The 18692-nt window shown below is 38.0% G+C and overlaps 1 protein-coding gene across 4 annotated transcripts in view; it reads right to left on the reverse strand.

Annotated features, from left to right (window-relative positions):
• Positions 1 to 18692, reverse strand: part of CELF2 (CUGBP Elav-like family member 2) — a 689087-nt gene that overhangs the window by 371510 nt on the left and 298885 nt on the right. For 3 of the 4 annotated variants that reach the window (XM_077836746.1, XM_077836712.1, XM_077836719.1), the window contains one exon: positions 6687 to 6722. Coding sequence is in view for 2 of the 4 variants with exons in the window: in XM_077836712.1 (XP_077692838.1) it covers positions 6687 to 6722 (36 nt within the window). In the remaining 2 variants the exon portion in view is untranslated. Of the gene's footprint in view, positions 1 to 6686; positions 6723 to 18692 lie in introns of those variants that run through there. The other variant, XM_077836729.1, reaches the window with a different exon arrangement.

The raw sequence follows: 18692 nt of genomic DNA on the forward strand, positions 1-18692 counted from the left end.
GGGAGACGGTTACTCTATCAAATTACCCATCATTTGAATCAACAACTACTTTCACCACCTGCCAATGACCATCTAGGCTGTTGGTCAGAGGACTTTTGAAGATGTAAGGTAAAATTTTCAAGTAAGTTGGGAGGCTAATTGTCAGATTTTAAAATGTATTTAGGGGAGTTAGGTGCCAGTGGAATTTTCAAGATCACCCAAAGGGCCTATTTGCATCTTTAGGCATCTAAATCTGGCACTAAGTAACTCTGGCACTTTTGAAAATTTTACCTGGAACGATCACTAGAAAATTTACCTGGATAGTAAATCACCCTCTGTCCTTTTTATTTTAATCCGCAAACAGTTTCCTTCGTAGGTTTTAAAAATACCTCTTCAGAAATTAAATCAGAGCCTACACAACATTATGGATTATGAAGAATACTATTTTTTCCTCCACGGAAAATTGCCTCTTTTCATTACACAAATGGTGAATTTCATAGACCATATAAATCAATGTGTTTCATGACTAACATCATCTGAAAAAATAGTTTTGAAAGAAGATAAAATTGTTTCAGTATGTACCTGAACAAACAAATATTCAACCTACTTATTAAGGTTGTTGGAGCTTTACTTGAAAAATTTCAGAAAATTAACTGATAACTTTGGTATAATTTGTTCAAAAGCACAGTACATTTCAAATAAATCAACTTAAGTGTTCTGCCATAGCAAAGAAATTACTATTTATTATTTGTATTATAGTAGTGCCTGGAGACCCCCCCCAAAATCATGGCTTCATTTTGCCATTTAGATCCACAGTAATAGACAGTCTCTTCCCAAAAGCTAACTAAACAAGACAAAGGAAGTATCCATTCACAAATGGGGAACTTAGGCATCGAAAGATTAGGGACAAGATTTCCAAAAGTGATTAGTGATTTTGGAAGCCTCCATTTTAGTATGCCCAATTTGAGAGGTCTTAAAAGGATCGGATTTTCAGAAAGTGCAGAGCACCTCTGAAAACCCTGCCTTTATAATGTGTCACAGATTGAGCATCCTAAAATTGAAAAGGTGGTTTGAAATAACACACAAAAAGAGAGCATAAGCAAACAGTAGGAAGATAGTGGGGAAGGAGGACGAGGTAAACAATAAGATCATGTTTTCACAGAGACTAGTATGGGAACAACTGAAAGGATCCAAATAATTTGAAATAAAAATAATCATCAGTATCAGCTATTCCCAACTGCCACCCAACCGAGAGATCATAGTTGACCTATCAGAGTGGAAGGGCATCTTGAGAAGGGATTTGCAGGAGGAAAAGGAAACTGTAACTAATTAATGGATTTTAAAGGCATCATGAGCATCTAGTCCAAGCTCCTGAATTACACCAGTAATTACTGTATTGAGCCCAACAACTGGTGGGACAACTTCTATACAGGGTTTCATGGGTAAAGGCAGAGTAGAAGAAAGCAGAGAGATATATATGGAAGAAGCGGACAATGGGTGTTCAAGACTGGTACCACTGGCAGAGCACTGGGTGTCTCGAAAAGAGACATGAATGGCAAAGAAGGTCAGAGTTGTGGACGTTCTTGAATTTAAAGAAAAGAAGGTTGAACTTTATGCTGTTTAACAATCAGTGAAAAAATTTAAAGGGAGGGCATGGTGGCACAATTGGAGTGACACGCAATGAAGATGATCCTATAAACCGGGTTTTGTATGGATTAATGGAAGTGAGGCAATATGAATCTCAAGGAGGCCTTTAATCAACTCTCTGCTACTACTATTACAAATGTTCCTTTTTATGATGATATTTTCATTAAAATCTTCATGGATGTTTTATTAACTAATGTGAAATAACCACACAAATTTTATAATTCACCCAGAATTTACAAGCAGTTACTTGGATTATGTCTGTCAAGGCAGCAATGTTTCAAAGTCTTGTATACTTAGCTCCTTGGAAGACAGATCATTCCATAACACAATGGTATCATAAAAATGGCTGTCAATTAGCAATCAAGAGATTTCACTTTGCCTGTCATATGGTGGGTTGTCAATTTTATTTTTCCCTTTAGATAAAAGCCTAACTGTATTATATTTCAATAAAAGTGAAGTTGTGTGTAAAATTTTCAAAAGCTTACTTCAGCATACTCAGAGCCTACATTCCATTGTCAAAGTAACTTAGGCACTTAGGAGCCTATGTCCCATTGGTGCTCAGTGAGACTTTGTGCCTAAATGAGCCAGTCTCTTTTGAAAATGGGACTTGTGCACCTTTGGAAATTTTACACACAAATCCCAAATGCATGCCAAGAAATTCAAAGTCATAATGTACTGTAAACCTTGATTTTAGCTGATCACATATATATATATATATATATATATATATATATATATATATATATATATTGTTTAAACACACATACAGTCACAGAACTCAAATACAGACTATTAGCCTGTATTTTAATACTGTAGGTCCCTGTCTTCTTTAGGTGCTTTGTATTTTAACATCTATTATATTTTTAATGCAGATGTTTGTTTTGCTTCCCCCCTGCCCACATCTTCTTTTCCTTTTCTTCTTCTTTCTTTTTTTATTTATTTATTTGTTTATTTATTTTTTGAAGAGGCCAATTACTAACACAGTATAATAAAAAAAAACCTTACTCAAATTTTGATCAAATTTCAACAACAGCTCTTGGATCTATTCTTACTTTCATTTACACAGGCATTTTACACATTTCCCTGGAGTTCTGGAAATGCAAACAAGAGCCCTGGGTTACTACAGGAAGTGACCGGTTCACTTCATTCTCCCAAGTACAGATGAATGAAATGCAAAATTAAGCCAGCAGCACAAAACATAGCAAGTTAATAAGATCTTAAATTTTCTTTTAGCAGTAATAACCTAAGCTGTTATTAGTATAATAGTAAAGAGATAAATATTTAAAATATAGGATTTTATACAGATTATTTCTCTTTAAATATATATATAAAAAAATCATGGAAGGTTAGGAAACATGTTTTATTTACCCTAGAGACGAGAACGGCTCCTTAGATGTGGAAGCCAAGTATTCTTATTTGTTCCTTGGCTGTGCTGTCTTGTCTCTTTGACCCCCTCATGGAGTGCAATTTATGCTCTGAGAATAGGCAGTCTACATTGCAAAATGCCTGTTGCTCCAAAATAAGACTCTGCCTCTTTTGCTTGATAAGTTCTAAGGACAACACAAATGTTACCAAAACAAGATGAAGCCCAATTTTCTACGGGTACCAATTCAGGCACTGTAGGTTTTATGAGACTAGTTTGATTGATCAGCTATACTGTATCATGCTTAAATAACGGATCTCTCAAGTCAAGATAAACATGCTTTTAAGAACTATATTTTGATCTGTTATTTCAGGTAACATGTAGATAGTATAGATCTGCAAAAGTAGCTTTGGAACAGGATTGGCACAGCAGCTCTAGAAAATCTAAAAGGAAAAAATGAGGCCAGACCTTTATTAAATTTTAAAATATGCCTTTGCTACACTCTTGTAAAGAGCCAAATAGGGTATTCAAGTCTCCAGAGATCACCAGTATAATTTCTTTATCATGTTCCATTTAAAATTTAATTATGTAGTCTACAACAAGAATAATCTGAGTACTCTAAATAGGTCATGCAATGAACAACCTAACAATATTATGAAGATCTTTTCTTTGATGTGCTGTTATACATAGAAAACCGTTCTTCGAAAAACAAAAATCCATGGGCTTTTATATATATATAAATAAAATAATGAAGTTGAATCTATTGCATTTTAAGTTTAAAATCAATTCTCTCTCTATTCTGTATTATCTAAACATATCAACAGAAATAAGGCAGTAAAGAAAAAGACACGTAGTATAAAACCTAGCTATCAAGTTCTTGCAGTTAATCCCATCATGTATTTGTTTCTAATTTATATCTTTCTACAAACACAAAATTATCCATTAAATTTCCTTCTAACAGAAGTTTACAAAACTCAGTTTTTCAATTTTTCTCCATCTTGACCCTAAGCACTTATGAAATCTGTTGGTGAATCTTCTGGCTAAGTAAATCAGAAGAAAATGTGTCTTCCTATTTAAAATGATTATTCAGAAAATGCTCAACAGCATTTGATGGCTGATGCCAACATGAAAAAAAAACAAACAACCCACCCTCCTGTGTTTTAACAGGGATTCTTTTCTTACCTTTACTTTTTGAACACACACTTATGAGTCTCTTAATTAGGACAGGAGAGAAAGAAAACATGTTTCCTAATTTATTAACTCTTTTCTGGCAAATTGGAGCACGCACTTTTTTATATATAATCCAATTAATCTGTGCACAAATTTGGAAAGAATATTTATTTTTAGTATGTTGACAAAGCCAGAAAACCCCTGGAGGCACCATTAACCCTGAAAATGCTGACATCCTTCAGATGAGCAGACAAATACATAGCATACACAAATACACACTTCCATAGGCTCGGAAGGGTTAAAGAGGAGATTCTTTTGGGCCAATTTACTAATGAAGGAAAGGATTTGAACAATTTATATCACATATATGCTTATGACTATTTGTAAACATAATGACTTTTCTCTGTTTAGTTACATAAATAAGTTTTAATATTCTGAACTGCGGCGGAGTGGCCTTTTTTGTTTGTTTGTCTCATTAGGCAAATGTGTGGATAGCACAGTATCTACAAAAGAACAGTTATTTCTTTTACATTTTTAAAATCCCAATACCTAAAATTGTGTCTATTGAAATGAATCATTTTGGGAAGAAAATCAGCATCGACAGAAGAAAAAAATTCTTGGATTAGGTTCTAAATTTATGAATCGTTAATATCAAAAGTATTCATTTGCAGTTTGAACAAAGAATATACCAAAAACTAATCAATAAAGAGTAAATCAAAGAAGTCTACTACTGAAACAAAAGCAACGTCAGGTCACACCAGAAAAAAGCTTGAAGATTAGAAGAAGAATGCCAACACTCACACAGCTGTAAACATTTGTTTTAATCTAGACAAGATCATTGGCTTTAATATTTATAATACAATTACAATGCCTCATGCACATTGCTCATATAATCTAATTTCTACTTGTGACATATTACCACCAGACTTTAATTTCAGCTGTGGCAAGAATTCAAACACACAGTTAGGTTTCCATTAGCAGTGAGATAGAAACTGGATGCTTACTCAAGCTCCTAGTGTAGATTTCTCATTTTAACTTCAAAGCATTTAAAACTACCAGGGTAGAATTCACTTCTGCTGTACAAAGGTTTCATATTTTCACTTCATATTGTCAACTAATGCCAAGTCAAAATTAAGTTAATGACATGCAGTGCAATCAGATTGGACATACTCTACCCCTAAAACTAAGGAAAATGACACAACTAAATGATTATGAAACATAGTAAATACCAATGTCTTCAAGCAAGGATTAACTAGTCAGCTGCTGCTGAATCTCTATTTTCATTTTTCCCAGATGCAGAATTGTAAGCATTCCTTTATGACTACAAAGAATAAAAATCCCTAAGTGTCATGTACCACACAGATCATTAGCCAGAGAATAAACAGAATTTCAGATGCCTTGTTAAATTGCACCAACATATTTCATTGCACATTTGAAGATAATAAAGGACAGAAAACCTAAAAAGAGAATGATAGCTGAAAGACCTAGCTATATTCAAGCTAGGTTGTGTGTACCTGCAAACATTCCTGGAAAACAACCAAAGAAAAATATCTGTCAAATGAAGGAAAAATACACCTTGTTACTATATGTTGAAATTAAGTCAAGCCATGGTTCTCACCATAAAACAAATGTGGTTCTCCTGCTTGTCCAATGAACAAACATTTGGATCTCACATGACCCTCCAAAAAAGTTAAGCATTTTTTTTTAGCTGCCTTAGAATGAGACATAGCTGATGTGTCAAATATCTCTACCACCATATTGTTAAAAAATGATTTTATAATTGCAAAGAGGATTTCATGGTTTGCATTTTACACATTTTCATTATGAATATAAATGTCAAACTACAATATAATATTCACCGAAAAATAACTAAGCTTGTTAAAAAACCCCCCACACAATTCAATAATAAAGAAGCTGGGGTGAAATGAGATGCAAAAGGAACACATGCATTGTTCCTTGATATTCAGAATGTAATGCCACCCCATATTTTTTCAGTTGTTTGAATAATTTTCATCTCCATGATTACAGTCTTATATTTGTCTCCTCTGACCACAAGGAGGTAGTCTTCTCTCACCCATTCTTTGAAAGGTTGGAAGATCGGATCTATATGGTTCTTCTGCTTTCCCAATGAAAGAACATTTGGATCTTCACAACCAACTTTTCCCTTACTGATAAAATACAAGGCAACATCAAAATCACCTACAACATACATAGTTTGAACATGGCAGGAAACCAAATCTGGGATCCGTTTCTTCAGGTGGTAGCCAATTGAGCTGAGCCTCAAAGCAGTTTAAACATGTTGATTTAAAAATGATCCGTTTTGCGGGGGGGGGGGGGGGCACAGCTCTTTACAGCCATTTTACTGGGCAAACAAATCAAAATGCTGTTTTCTCCATATACCCATGTTGCCTCCCCACACCCTGACAGGTTTCTACATGAAAGAATGATGCTCTGGCTCAAGAGGCTGTGCTTCTTTCAGCAGCTACCAGAAGCAGATATACAGATTAGTTTAGAACAGCTTGCTTACCTTGGTAATGTTCCAGCTAACTCTGTGGCAGTCTCTCTGTAAGATATACCGAAGGGAAAATTGGTTAGTGTTTACAGAGGTTATAACATTTTAAAAGCAAAGATCATGCACGCCCCATATGTGGAGCTGATGTCCCATGCGAGAATATGCACAAGCATGTAATAAACAGAAAATGCATCATGGTGGAGAGCAATACAAAAGATTTTTATTAGTGTGAGTTTCTGACTGCTACATTACCCAGGTGTAGTTTTTCTATCCATAAAATTATATTGCTATTTTAAATTCCAACCCTGCAGCTTCCTCTAGGGCTAGAACCAAGCAGTGGGCCCATTTCGCAATGGCAAAAAGCTCCCACCTTCTATCTCTGCACCAGCTATTGGATCCTAAATCTGTGACACTGTGATGTTACAGAAGTACCACTGATTCACGACTGAATCTTCCCATTCTAGGCTTTGGGCAGCGGTAATTTTTAAGTGGGAAGTACCAGATTTGGGAGGCTGGTACTTGGCAGGTAGATGTGATTTAAAAAAAAAGGGTCTGCTTGAAGCTGTTCTTGGGTTGGAAATAAATTTCAGGGGAAATGGATTGGTGAGCAGAAGGCAGGGAGGCTCGGCTAAGGTGGATGATTTATCACAGTTCATCTCATGGCTATCACCTCCACACAAGTGGTGTATATATAAATTTATCACTATACTACTACACCTGCTCTCCACCTTCTAAATCCATCTGGCCTGGATTTATTCCAGCATCCAACCATTCACTGAATTTTGGAATTTTTAACTAGGGTTTTTTTTTTTCCTCCCTCCCGCCCTCTGTGTAAAACCCAAAAACCAAAAAACATAGGGACTTATACTGGACCACACCAATGGTCCACCTAGTTTAGCACCTTGCCTTCTAAGGCGTCCACTACCAGCGGTTTCAAACAACCACTTAAACCTACACAATGGAGAAAAACAATCAGAAGGTTTTTTTTCTAACTTCCGTTGATATTCCGAAGCAGAGGTTCCCAAACTATGGCCTGTGAACACTTGTCTGCAGAGAGGCCACTGGTCACATGATGCTGTCTCCTCATTTCCAGACATTGCAAGACAGCCTACGCTTTCCTAACATGACATTGAAAGACATTAAAAGACATTACATGCTTTCCTAACAGTAGTTTTCCATGTCAGCAACTGATGTAACTGTCATAGGTACGCTGTGGAATCACAAATGAGAGGGCATCTGGCTCACAAGCAGTCCTCGGCCTTAAAAGGCAGTCCACACAGAAAAATGTAGGAACCCTTGCCATCATAAAGCATGATGGAAGATCTCAGATTTCTACCTGGTCTGCTACAGCTGCTGTATTCTTAACATAAATTTATATCAATAATCCTTTTTGAATCCTGCTAAACTCTTGGCCTCAATAACACCTTGTGGTAGCAAGGGTCACATTAATTATGCTTTGTACAAAAAGCTTTATCAGTTTAAATTTGTTGCCTTTTCTTTTCGTTGGGTGTCGCTTTGGCTCTTGTATTACGACAATGGTTAAATTTGATCTACCTTCAGAGGGATAGCTCAGTGGTTTGAGCATTAGCCTGCTAAACCCAGGGTTGTGAGTATAATCCTTGAGTTCAATCCATTTGGGATCTGGGGCAAAAAGTGGGGATTGGTCCTGCTTTGAGCAGGGGGTTGGACTAGATGACCTCCTGAGGTCCCTTCCAACCCTGGTATTCTATGATTCTATTCATTATCATCATTACACACACACACACACACACACACACACACCCCCCTTTACCAAGTCACCTCTTTTTTTTCTGCCCTACTTTAAGTAGTCCTAATCTTTTTAATCTCTTTTCATACAGAAGATTTTCATTGCCTCTAATAATTTTCATTGCTCTCCTCTGAGGCCTGTTGTTTTTTGCAATATACTTTCTGATATGGGATGACCAGAGGCGTACGGGATATTCAAAACAAAAGCATGGTAATGGCATTGCAATATTGTAAGGATTTTTCTTCATCCTTTCCATAATACAATTTGACATCTTTGGATACTGCTGCACATTGAGTGGTTGTTTTCCTAGAGCAGCCCACAATGATACCAATATATTTTTCCTCAGTGGTTACAGTTAATCGAGAAGCTCCTATGGTTCTATAAGAATTAAAATTGTTCCTTTTAACATGCATTGCCTTGCTCTTCTGGACACTGAATTTCATCTCTTTTTGTATTGCCCAACTGTGGTCTTCACTGAATCATACAGGCACATCTGGCAGGCTAGGGTCAGTGTGGAGCCAGAAAGACTTCTGGGCGGCTCAGGTGGAATTCTGGCTCAGAGAGAAGCTCACCTATGCTTAGCAATGCACCATGTGAGTTGCTACGGCCTTTTCCTTCTCAATGTGTGCACAACCAGTCCTGTTAGCTGGTGGACAGGAGTAGAACCTTGGCATCTCCCCAGATCTCATTGTCCTCTTTGGAGTTCTTTGCTCCAGGAAATACAGGGACTGCACTCAACCACTATGCAGGAGCATAGGGGCGACTTATGCTCTCCATCCTATCACACACACACTTGCAGACCAGCCAGCCACAATCTGGCCCTTCCGAAGGACCTAGTTAGGGGTATATTGCCATTAAATTCAACCCCAGTTGTATCAGTCAGCTAAGTATTTAGCTGTTCTCTATCTCAGACACCTATTATTAAAAGTGCACTAGTACTAGTGACCTGGTAGGATGTAAAAGGGTGGGTGGGGGGAAGGGGAATAGAGTGAGGAGAAGGACTACACTGGGGCAGCACATATTTGGGTTTGATTCTGTATAGAGTTTTTATGTAGCTATAATTCTTAGACATTTATTTCCATTAGGATCTACTGAGCATTGGTTTCAAGAGATTAGATTTCTCAAGTTTAACCCACAATTTATACACTTCAAAGTCACTAATGCATTTAGCTTTGTGTAACATATTAACAGGGTCATTTAAGTTTCAGTACTAACCATTTTCTAATATATTGTAATCCCCACCCTTTCCCCTTCTACAAAAGAACTTTTTGGAAAGCTCCTGAGGTGGGAGAGGAGATAGCAAGATATCAAGATAGCAAGATAGGAGATAGATCACAAGAGGTGAAGATATGATCAAAACCAGAATTCTACAAACCCCATCGTAACATGTGGCCCAGTATTCTGACCACATACCACATGCTTGTACTTTAAAAAGCAAAGTTCATGCCCTGAGAAATGACAAGGTGAAGGAATGATAATTAAAAAGAAGTGTAATGCTGGAATGTGGAGTCCTGAACATAGCAAAGAGTAAAGAAGTTAGACCTATAAAAGCAACCTTTGAAATTAATTTAAAATTAAAATGATTAATTTAAAAACAATCGACTTGCATCTCTCTGCAGCATAAACTTTTTATAGGATTAATTGCATTGTCAATTTCACATTTTGGTAGATCAATTTTTTATTTTAACAAGATAATACGTTCTGAAATCATGATCAAATCCAAAATATAACTCTCCAACAAAAGCTTCTTTTTAAAAAAAAAATAAAGAGAGACAATTTCCCGGCTATCTGAAGATTTTCTCATGCAGTGTGAGCAAATATTTAGCCCTATTAAAAAAAATTAAGACCTAGCAAGAGCAACTCTTTAAATTAGTACGCAACACATGACATTCCTATAAAATAAACCTGGGTTTCTGCTGCTAAAAATAAATAAATCTTTGCAATGAGTGCCAATAAAAACTGAATATTTACTGTCTGCAGTTGTTACATTTACCACAGTAAATATCCTGCTGCAAGTATTGGGAATAGCACCAATACTAGTCTAAAAGTAAATTCCTGGTGCAGTAAAGAACCGCTCTTTATGGTGCAGGTCACTTACCTAGCAATACCCAAAAAGGGTTTATTTCAAAAACAAATGGAAACCCATGCTGCAATGTTTCAAGAAACAGAACATAGATTTATACAACTCATTTTCATATTTCTACTAACCTCAAGTGACAAACACAGTAAATCATCATTTGTGTTTATTGAATCGGTAGCAAAAATAAAAGTTTATTAAAAAAAATAAGTCGATCAGTCTTGGATACATCAACAAGAGCAAGATAACATCATGTTGTAAGATCCTGCCAAAAGTTTGGAGGACCTTGAAAATCCAATGTAAAAGATACAGGGCTGATTAACACTGCATACAACCTCACTGAAGTTAAGGCGGGTGGAAAGGGTGTAAACCAGAGCATGATTTTACCAATGCTATAAAAATTAGGTTATAACCTCTTAAATTGTCAGATATCAGATCAGAGAGTTAATGATCATACTGCTCCATTTGGGAATGTGCAATCTAAATTGAACTGAGCATACTTCCTTCTTTGACATGGCATGTATAAGTCAAGACTTCTCTACGTAACCCACTTGCTTATTCTGCAGTGTTAGATTTTTCTTCAGTCCCAAGGAGGGGAGAAGATATGGATTTTATTTGAATCCTTTGTCTCTCTGCACATGGAGAGAGAACAGGGCAGAACAACTTCCAAGAGCCCAGAAACATCCAGATGTAGGGAGGTGGGGTGGCAGTTACTAGACATGCTCAGTAGCTGTTTCTGAAGCTGTGCAGAAGTTTCCATTAAGGGGAAGCAGTCTCGCAGGTTTTGCACATCCACCATCTGAAAGTTGACTCGACTGAACCAATCACAGCTCAGAGGGAGGAAAGTTATAAAGATGGGAGTTGGATCCAGCCCTGTGGATTCAGCAGCTGATCAACCCAGGATCAAGAGATATGTCTCCTGAGGAGTCTGCATCCCAATAACTGCATCACTTTGGAAACAGGCTGCAGATTCCCAAATCTTACTGGAAAAGGGAAAAACAGCCAGATATTTGCACCGTGGACTGAAGCTGCTGCTAGTAGTGAGGATCTGCAGACTGTGGAAATTCTGGAGTGTTTGGAGGGAACTGAGAAGTTACCATTCTCCTTGGACTCTGGGGAATCCGGGTGACACACATACCTGGGTTTTGAGGCCTCACTAGAACAACTGAGAAATCATCCCTGTGAAATCAGAGGGGTGCGTGCGTGCACACACCCACACACCAAGAATACAAGTGTAAGTGTTTTGTCAAAACCTCACTCAACGATATGTACCATTAGAAAAGCAGGGAAATCTGTATAAAAAGCACTAAAATTCTTGTTGTCTAATAGTTTTGCATAAGAAAGTTATTCAAAACTATTCCCAGTGCTGTTTGCCAAGTGTTGTGTTTGTATTTGTTTTGTTTACTAAGAAATTGTATGGTTGACTGAGGCTGACTCACAGCTGTTACCACCACCTACATTTTGGGGGTTGCATTTCACGGTTCAAAGGTTTTAACTCTGCGTGCTGCTTTTTTTCTGAAAGTCCTAAAAGGACAGAATTCTGGCCTGTGCTTCTGCCAAGAGGTGAACTGAGGTGCAGGAAGGAGTGTTGAGTTATACATATTGCCTCAGGAGCCCTTTATATTCACATTAGGAGATTTATCAAGAGTAGATTTCAAACCATGTTAGTCAGAACCATGCTTAGAAATGGTTCTCGCTTCTCTAAAATGGTGCTTTAAAACTATTGTAAAACCCAGTAAAAGACAGCCCGTGATCAGGTTATATAATAGGATTCCAAAAGCCATTTTGACCTGGCCACTAGGATTTAGAAAATTATTACAGCCTCTTTCCAGTAAGACCTGTGGGTATTTTTAAAAAAATGTAAATATACTGATTTGAACACGATATATGGCTATAAATGGGGGGAAACACAGACACACAGACACGCAGTTGGACTGTTAATCTAATTCCCTTGTGATCTCCATCTGTGTTCTCTTCTATATTTAAAAAAAAAATACATAAATTATTCCGCTACCATATTAAACTCTTCAGGACCAATTCCTCAATGGGCATAAATCAGTGCAGCACTATTTAAGCCAGTGGAGCGCTGTCGATTCACTACAGCTGTGGATCTGGCTCTTTGGTTTGGTCATTAATCATATAATTAAGAGGCTCATTAAGAGGCTGAAACACAAGAGCTTTTCCATCTTTCAAGGATCAATCTTTGCACGGTCAAAGACAACTGTGTGACAGTGCAGATGAGATCAGCTGAGGGTACCTGAACAACAGGCCCTGGTTTAAACAGGAGAGTTGCGGAGGGTGTTTTCAGGTCCCACTCCTTGACTATAGAATTCACTTGACTTGCTGGTTGACCAAAGCTGAAATTTGTTAATCCTCAGGTCATATTAGAGGGATGGAGCAATTTGTAGAGGAGCACGAGTTGGAAAGGGTTTTCATTTTGGTGACAATTCACAGCTGTCTCATTGTCAGGTCCTGTAGCTTTCTAAAGATTGTGCAAGCACCCATAGCCCAGAAGGGAGCCTTTTTTATAAATGGAAATAAAGGAATAAAATAGAAGAATTTAAAAAAGAAAATAATCCTATTTGACCATTTGAGTCTTGATGTATTTCTCCAGGAATATCTGCCATAGGCATGATGTAACACACAAAAGAAAGCATCCTGTAATATTGTGGATAATAAGAAAGGGAGTACTTGTGGCACCTTAAAGACTAACCAATTTATTTGAGCATAAGCTTTCATGAGCTACAGCTCACTTCATTGGAAGCTTATGCTCAAATAAATTGGTTAGTCTCTAAGGTGCCACAAGTACTCCTTTTCTTTTTGCGAATACAGACTAACACAGCTGTTACTCTGAAACCTGTCATTGTGGATAATGATAATCATAATAATTTAGATTTGTAATTTCCAGTTCCTGTCAAAAGCATTCCATAATGTAGGGGCTGATCCCATTGACTTCAATTGGGTTTGAACCAGACCCGTAACAAACAACTTTCCAGACTCCACGTACATACAAGAACTAGTTTACCCAGTACTGATATGCATGATCTAAGAGAGATGAAAAGACAGTGACTATTGAACAGTGCAAAGCAAAACTGCACAATAGTTTACCACAGGAAATGAAGAATCATCCGATTAAAACTGAAGGGGGTATTTAAGGCAGGAAGAATGTGACAACCCAAACTGGAATTTAACTAGATCATTGGAGTTAGTGTTTCTACTCTTGCAGAAACGTGCCAAGGGATCTTTCATGATCACAAATGGTCAGACCATTTTTACATCTCAGCTGAAAAATGGCACCCTCAAAGGCATTGTCTTGTGTCTCCTCATCTCAGCACTGCAGTGGGGATTGGTTCAATACTGACTTAAAGGAATGAATGGCACCTACTGAAACTCCATTTTGAGACAAGAGGATTTACTGGTCTTAATATGGACACTTCCTTAGTTTGGGGGGATTTCATCACCATGAACAAACAATTACAATACAGTATGTAGTTTGAGTTTTGTTCTTCTAAATTTTTAAAAGAAAACACTTTTGTATCGTGATCATACTGGCTTAGACTTCTACAAGACGGCTATTTTCTCTTCTACGTATTCATTCACTCATTATTTGGTATACTTCTACAATGCCCCCTCTTCAGAATCAAGCCCTATAAAATAAGCAAACTGATACTGGCAACAATCAAAATGGTTACAAATTATTTTATATTTAAAAAGTTAACCAAAAGTTCTTCAAAGAGTTTTTTTTTTAATTCATCACGAACATATAAACTGCCATATTGGGTCAGACCGATAGTCTCTCTAGTCCAGTATCCTGTTTTCCAACAGTAGCTGGTACCAGAGCCTCAGGGGGAGTGTACAGAACAGGGCAATTTTGGAGAGATTCACCCCGTCTTCCCCTGCTGGCTTCTGGCAGTCAGAGGTCTAGGGGTTACATCCCTAAACATCTTGGCTAATGGCAACTGATGGACCTACTCTCCAAAATCAAGGATTTCCATGGTGTAAAGGTTAAAAAGTACTAACATCTGTCCTGATTATTGAACACACACACACACACACATGCATTTAATTATGATAGAGTCAGCTATCAAATGGGTATCATAATTAGGCATGGAAGGATTCAATTTTTAAATTGGTAAATGTTGATAAACATCGATTTCACTATACACACACACACACACAGATGAAAAAAATATATTTCCATTGATAATACAAATTTAAAGATAGAAAAAAATAAGAAAATATTGCTTGAGAATTTATGAGTCAAAATCCTGTGATTTCGACTTTTGAATGAGGCTAGTTAGCAATGGACTACCTAATAAATAGTAAAAATAGGTGTGACTTGTTGATTTAAGGCATTTACTTCGTATATTTTGAAATGTGATGTTGACAATTTGTGTTTTAATGGGTTATAAAGATTTAACTTTCTGGATCTCAACATCTACGGTCATTAAATAATTATCTGACTCCCCCATAATTTCCTGCAACCGTGAAAATTTAAATAGATAAAAAAAATTAAAAAAATGCATAAATCCCATAATTTTACGCAACTTCAAGTTTAAAATAAAATCAATAAAAATCTAAAAGTTTGCTTAAAAATAGACCGATATCGGTCCAAATTATAAAAATAAATAGAAATAGAATTCAACTAAGGCTACAGATACTGTTTGCAATAGTATTGTTTGCACATACTGCTGCTGAGCTTGATGTTCAAGCACAATTTGAACACTCTTTTTAGGAAGTGAAGTAGCAAGTTCACATGGACATTCTATTTCTGTACAGGCTGACACTTTGCAAAACTACTTGGCTGTGAGAAGACAGAGGACATGTGCAGACGTGCTTCTCATTTGCCCCAGGATGATTTTATAAAGGCAGTTGTTTCCGCTATTATAACTTTGCTACTCCAGCATTTCTGACTTGCATATATTACTAAGGTTTAAATGCTTGCACTACGTAACAATATGAATATCTGCCCTCAATGCAATATACATTCCGATAGACTTATACCATATTTTCCATATCCTTCTAAACGTGAATATTTTTATTTATTTATTTTCTAAAATTCTGGCTGTGTTAAAGAAACAACTATTTTAGAAATGTGATATAGGTCAAAAGGCTTTTTATAAAGTACACTATAGGGAAAACCTCTCATGCCTTATGATTTGTATTACAGTAGAATGGAGAGGCTAGGGTGACCAGATGTCCCGATTTTATAAGGACAGTCCCAATATTCAGAGTGTAGCAGGGTGAGCAACCGCTCCAGCCCTGAAGGGGTTGGAAAAGCTGCAGAGGGCTGGGGCAGGGGCAGGGGAAGGGAGTAAAACCTCAGCTGATTGGGGGAAGTGGTGGCAGTTGGGGGCCACGCCCCAAACAGGGCCCAGTTGGCTCTATAAAGGCTTTGAGCCAGAAGTTCCAGAAGAGACTCTCTCTCTAGCTTGGAGAGAGAGAGGGACCTGGCTGCACGGGCTGACAACAGTACCTAGATTGGGAGAAGGGCTGGGGAAGAAAGGCCAAGGGAGCCGGGGAGCTTGGGCCTGGGAAGGCCTATTAGGTACAGGGGTTGCAGGGGCAGCCACGGGTAGACAGAGGAAGCAGGTCCAAACCCCCTTATACCGCAATCTGCCCCAGGAAGGGGGGGCTAGTTGGTGATTGGCAGTAGCCTAAGATTGAGGCGAGGTGGGGATAGTGGGTGAGGGCTCCCTTGGGAGGGGAAGACCCAGAACTGTTGGGATACTGCCAGGGGGCAGCACCCAGTGAAAGGGTGAGATGGTGAAAGAGCGAGACACTGGCCTGAAGGAGGCGCTCTGGAGGCTAGATGCTAATTCCCCAAGACGACCAGCAGCAGGCACTGCCAGGTGAGTCTGCACCCCTTGACACAGAGCCTTGTCTTATATAGACACCTATTACCCTCCACTTCCATCCTGATTTTTCACACTCTCTTGTCACCCTAGGAGAGGCCCAACTAGTACCTTGTACTAGGTACTGACCAAACATGTATTTTGAGACAACCCTCACCCCAAAAGAGCTTATGGTCTACATAGAGAAGAGCCAGACAAAAACAGTGGGAGAGAGGCAGTATTACCCTCATTTTGCAGATGGGTTATGGAGGCTCAGAGATTAGGTACATTACTCAAGAAGATAGAAGAAGACTGTGGCAGAGGTGGGAATCGAACCTAGAGCTCCCAATCCAGTGCCTTAGCTACAAGACCTTCCTTCTCTGTGTATGTGCAGGCTCCACTGGTGTGGTTCTGTGATCAAGGCTGACGACAGGACTCAAAGAAAAAAGGCTAGGGGGCCCACAGATCATCACAGGCAAAGTGCAGTATTCAGCTCCCTGGGGACACAGAAGGGACTGTAGGGAGGAGCATGCAGGGAGATTTGCTCTGTCGGGGATCCCTCCTATCCTCCTCCTACCTATACAGAGATAAAACGGGGGCGGAGATGCTCCAGCAGCCTCAGGGGTCTGTAATTGCTCCACGGATAGTGATGGTGCTGATGACATTCCTCTCCTCTATTCCCATATGGAGCAGAGCAGATTATTATTTCCCTACTGTGGTAGGTAGGGAGAATTCCCACTAGTGCTAGCTACACACATCTTTCTACAAAGTTTGAGGGCATGACTCTCACCAGATATCGGATGTCATAATTTCTTAATTCCATCTACGATAGCCCTGCACGCTGTGTTGTCACTTGAAGGTAAAATGCTAGTAAATCAGACTGCAACATATACGTGACAACAAGGGTAGTTGAGAATTAAGCCTGAGATCTTAATAATAGTTTGGGATCAGACTGTGACTCTGTATAACTGAGACTTTGCACAGCTTTAGAACTAAAGGCAGAATTCGGCTCTCAATATATCATTATTAACACCTCAGATGACCTCTAAATCATTGTGATATACGAAATAGACCAAACACTAAACCTAAGTAGTACTTCAAGAAGTAAGCATACCTACGCAGAAGGATGGAGTATGACCTATTATGGTCTTTTCCACCTCTGATTGCTAAGGTTCTGTATAAACTCTGTACATGTATCTTCTGGTACTGAAGACAAGCTTTTATTACACTGTAAATACTCATTCTTGAATGTGTAATCTGTTCCGTCAGTTTTTTAAAAAAGCTTTACATTTTATTGAATAAAATATGCAGAATGTTGTACACATTTCAGTTTAATCATTAACTTGTTTCCTTTTTTCTTTTAATTTAGATTTGGGTTTAATCAATGGACTTTGCAGGATTTTACACACTATAACAGCTTAAAACCTGGGGGATTTCATGGGATGGGACATTTTCACTAACCCACACTGATTTGGCACCACTGAAGGAGATTTGAGCTTAGTCAAGTGCTGTAACTTTGGAAAAGTAACCCTTGATTTTCCTTCAGTGCCAAGTTTAAAGAAGTTTATTTTTGCCTCTAATCTAGAGAAATATCATTGGACTAAAACTATTACATTAAACTTACTGATGGGCAAACCATAATGTTGAGAGATTTAAGTACGTAGAGGTTCAAATGCTGATCAGAACCTTATTCAAAGAAACGTGGGCATGTGCATGATATTGAATATTTGGATATTTTGGATATTTGAACACCCTTTAAATTAAGAGGAGTTTGGATCTAGATTAGGTACCAATGGGAGAAGTACGTTAGGAGTACCTAAACTAGATTAGTTAGTAGATCTGAGGGGACACTTTGGGGGTCTCTGATTTAATATGCACGCTTCTTGGTTCTGCAAAACTGGGGTGCCAAACACAAGACAATAGGCTCAATATTTTTGCTACTTCCTGCTTTTAATACAGAGAGCAGCTACTTTCACTGCACTTCAGGTCCAGCAAAAATGAGAGAGTACCTGAAATCTCATGAGAAAATCTGTTCTCAGGGCCCCATTGCATTGTCTCTGGGGCAAAGATGATTGAACAGTTTGGGAGAAACAGGCTAAACGCAATGAAGATAATAGGACACTAAAATAATATGACTGTAAATAATACTTAGTATTCCATCATTAACATATTTAAACTTTTGTCCATCTGTTGTGATGGTTATTGTGTGTTAAACCTTATTGATTAAATCAAGAACAAAGCCATTATACACAATCACCAATTAACTCTTTTATTCCTGATATTATTCCCCCACACTCTTATCCCAGGAGGCCACAGATGATCATTATGGTCCCTTCTGACTT

The sequence above is a fragment of the Eretmochelys imbricata genome, chromosome 1, assembly GCF_965152235.1.
Source record: "Eretmochelys imbricata isolate rEreImb1 chromosome 1, rEreImb1.hap1, whole genome shotgun sequence".
NCBI lineage: Eukaryota > Metazoa > Chordata > Testudines > Cheloniidae > Eretmochelys > Eretmochelys imbricata.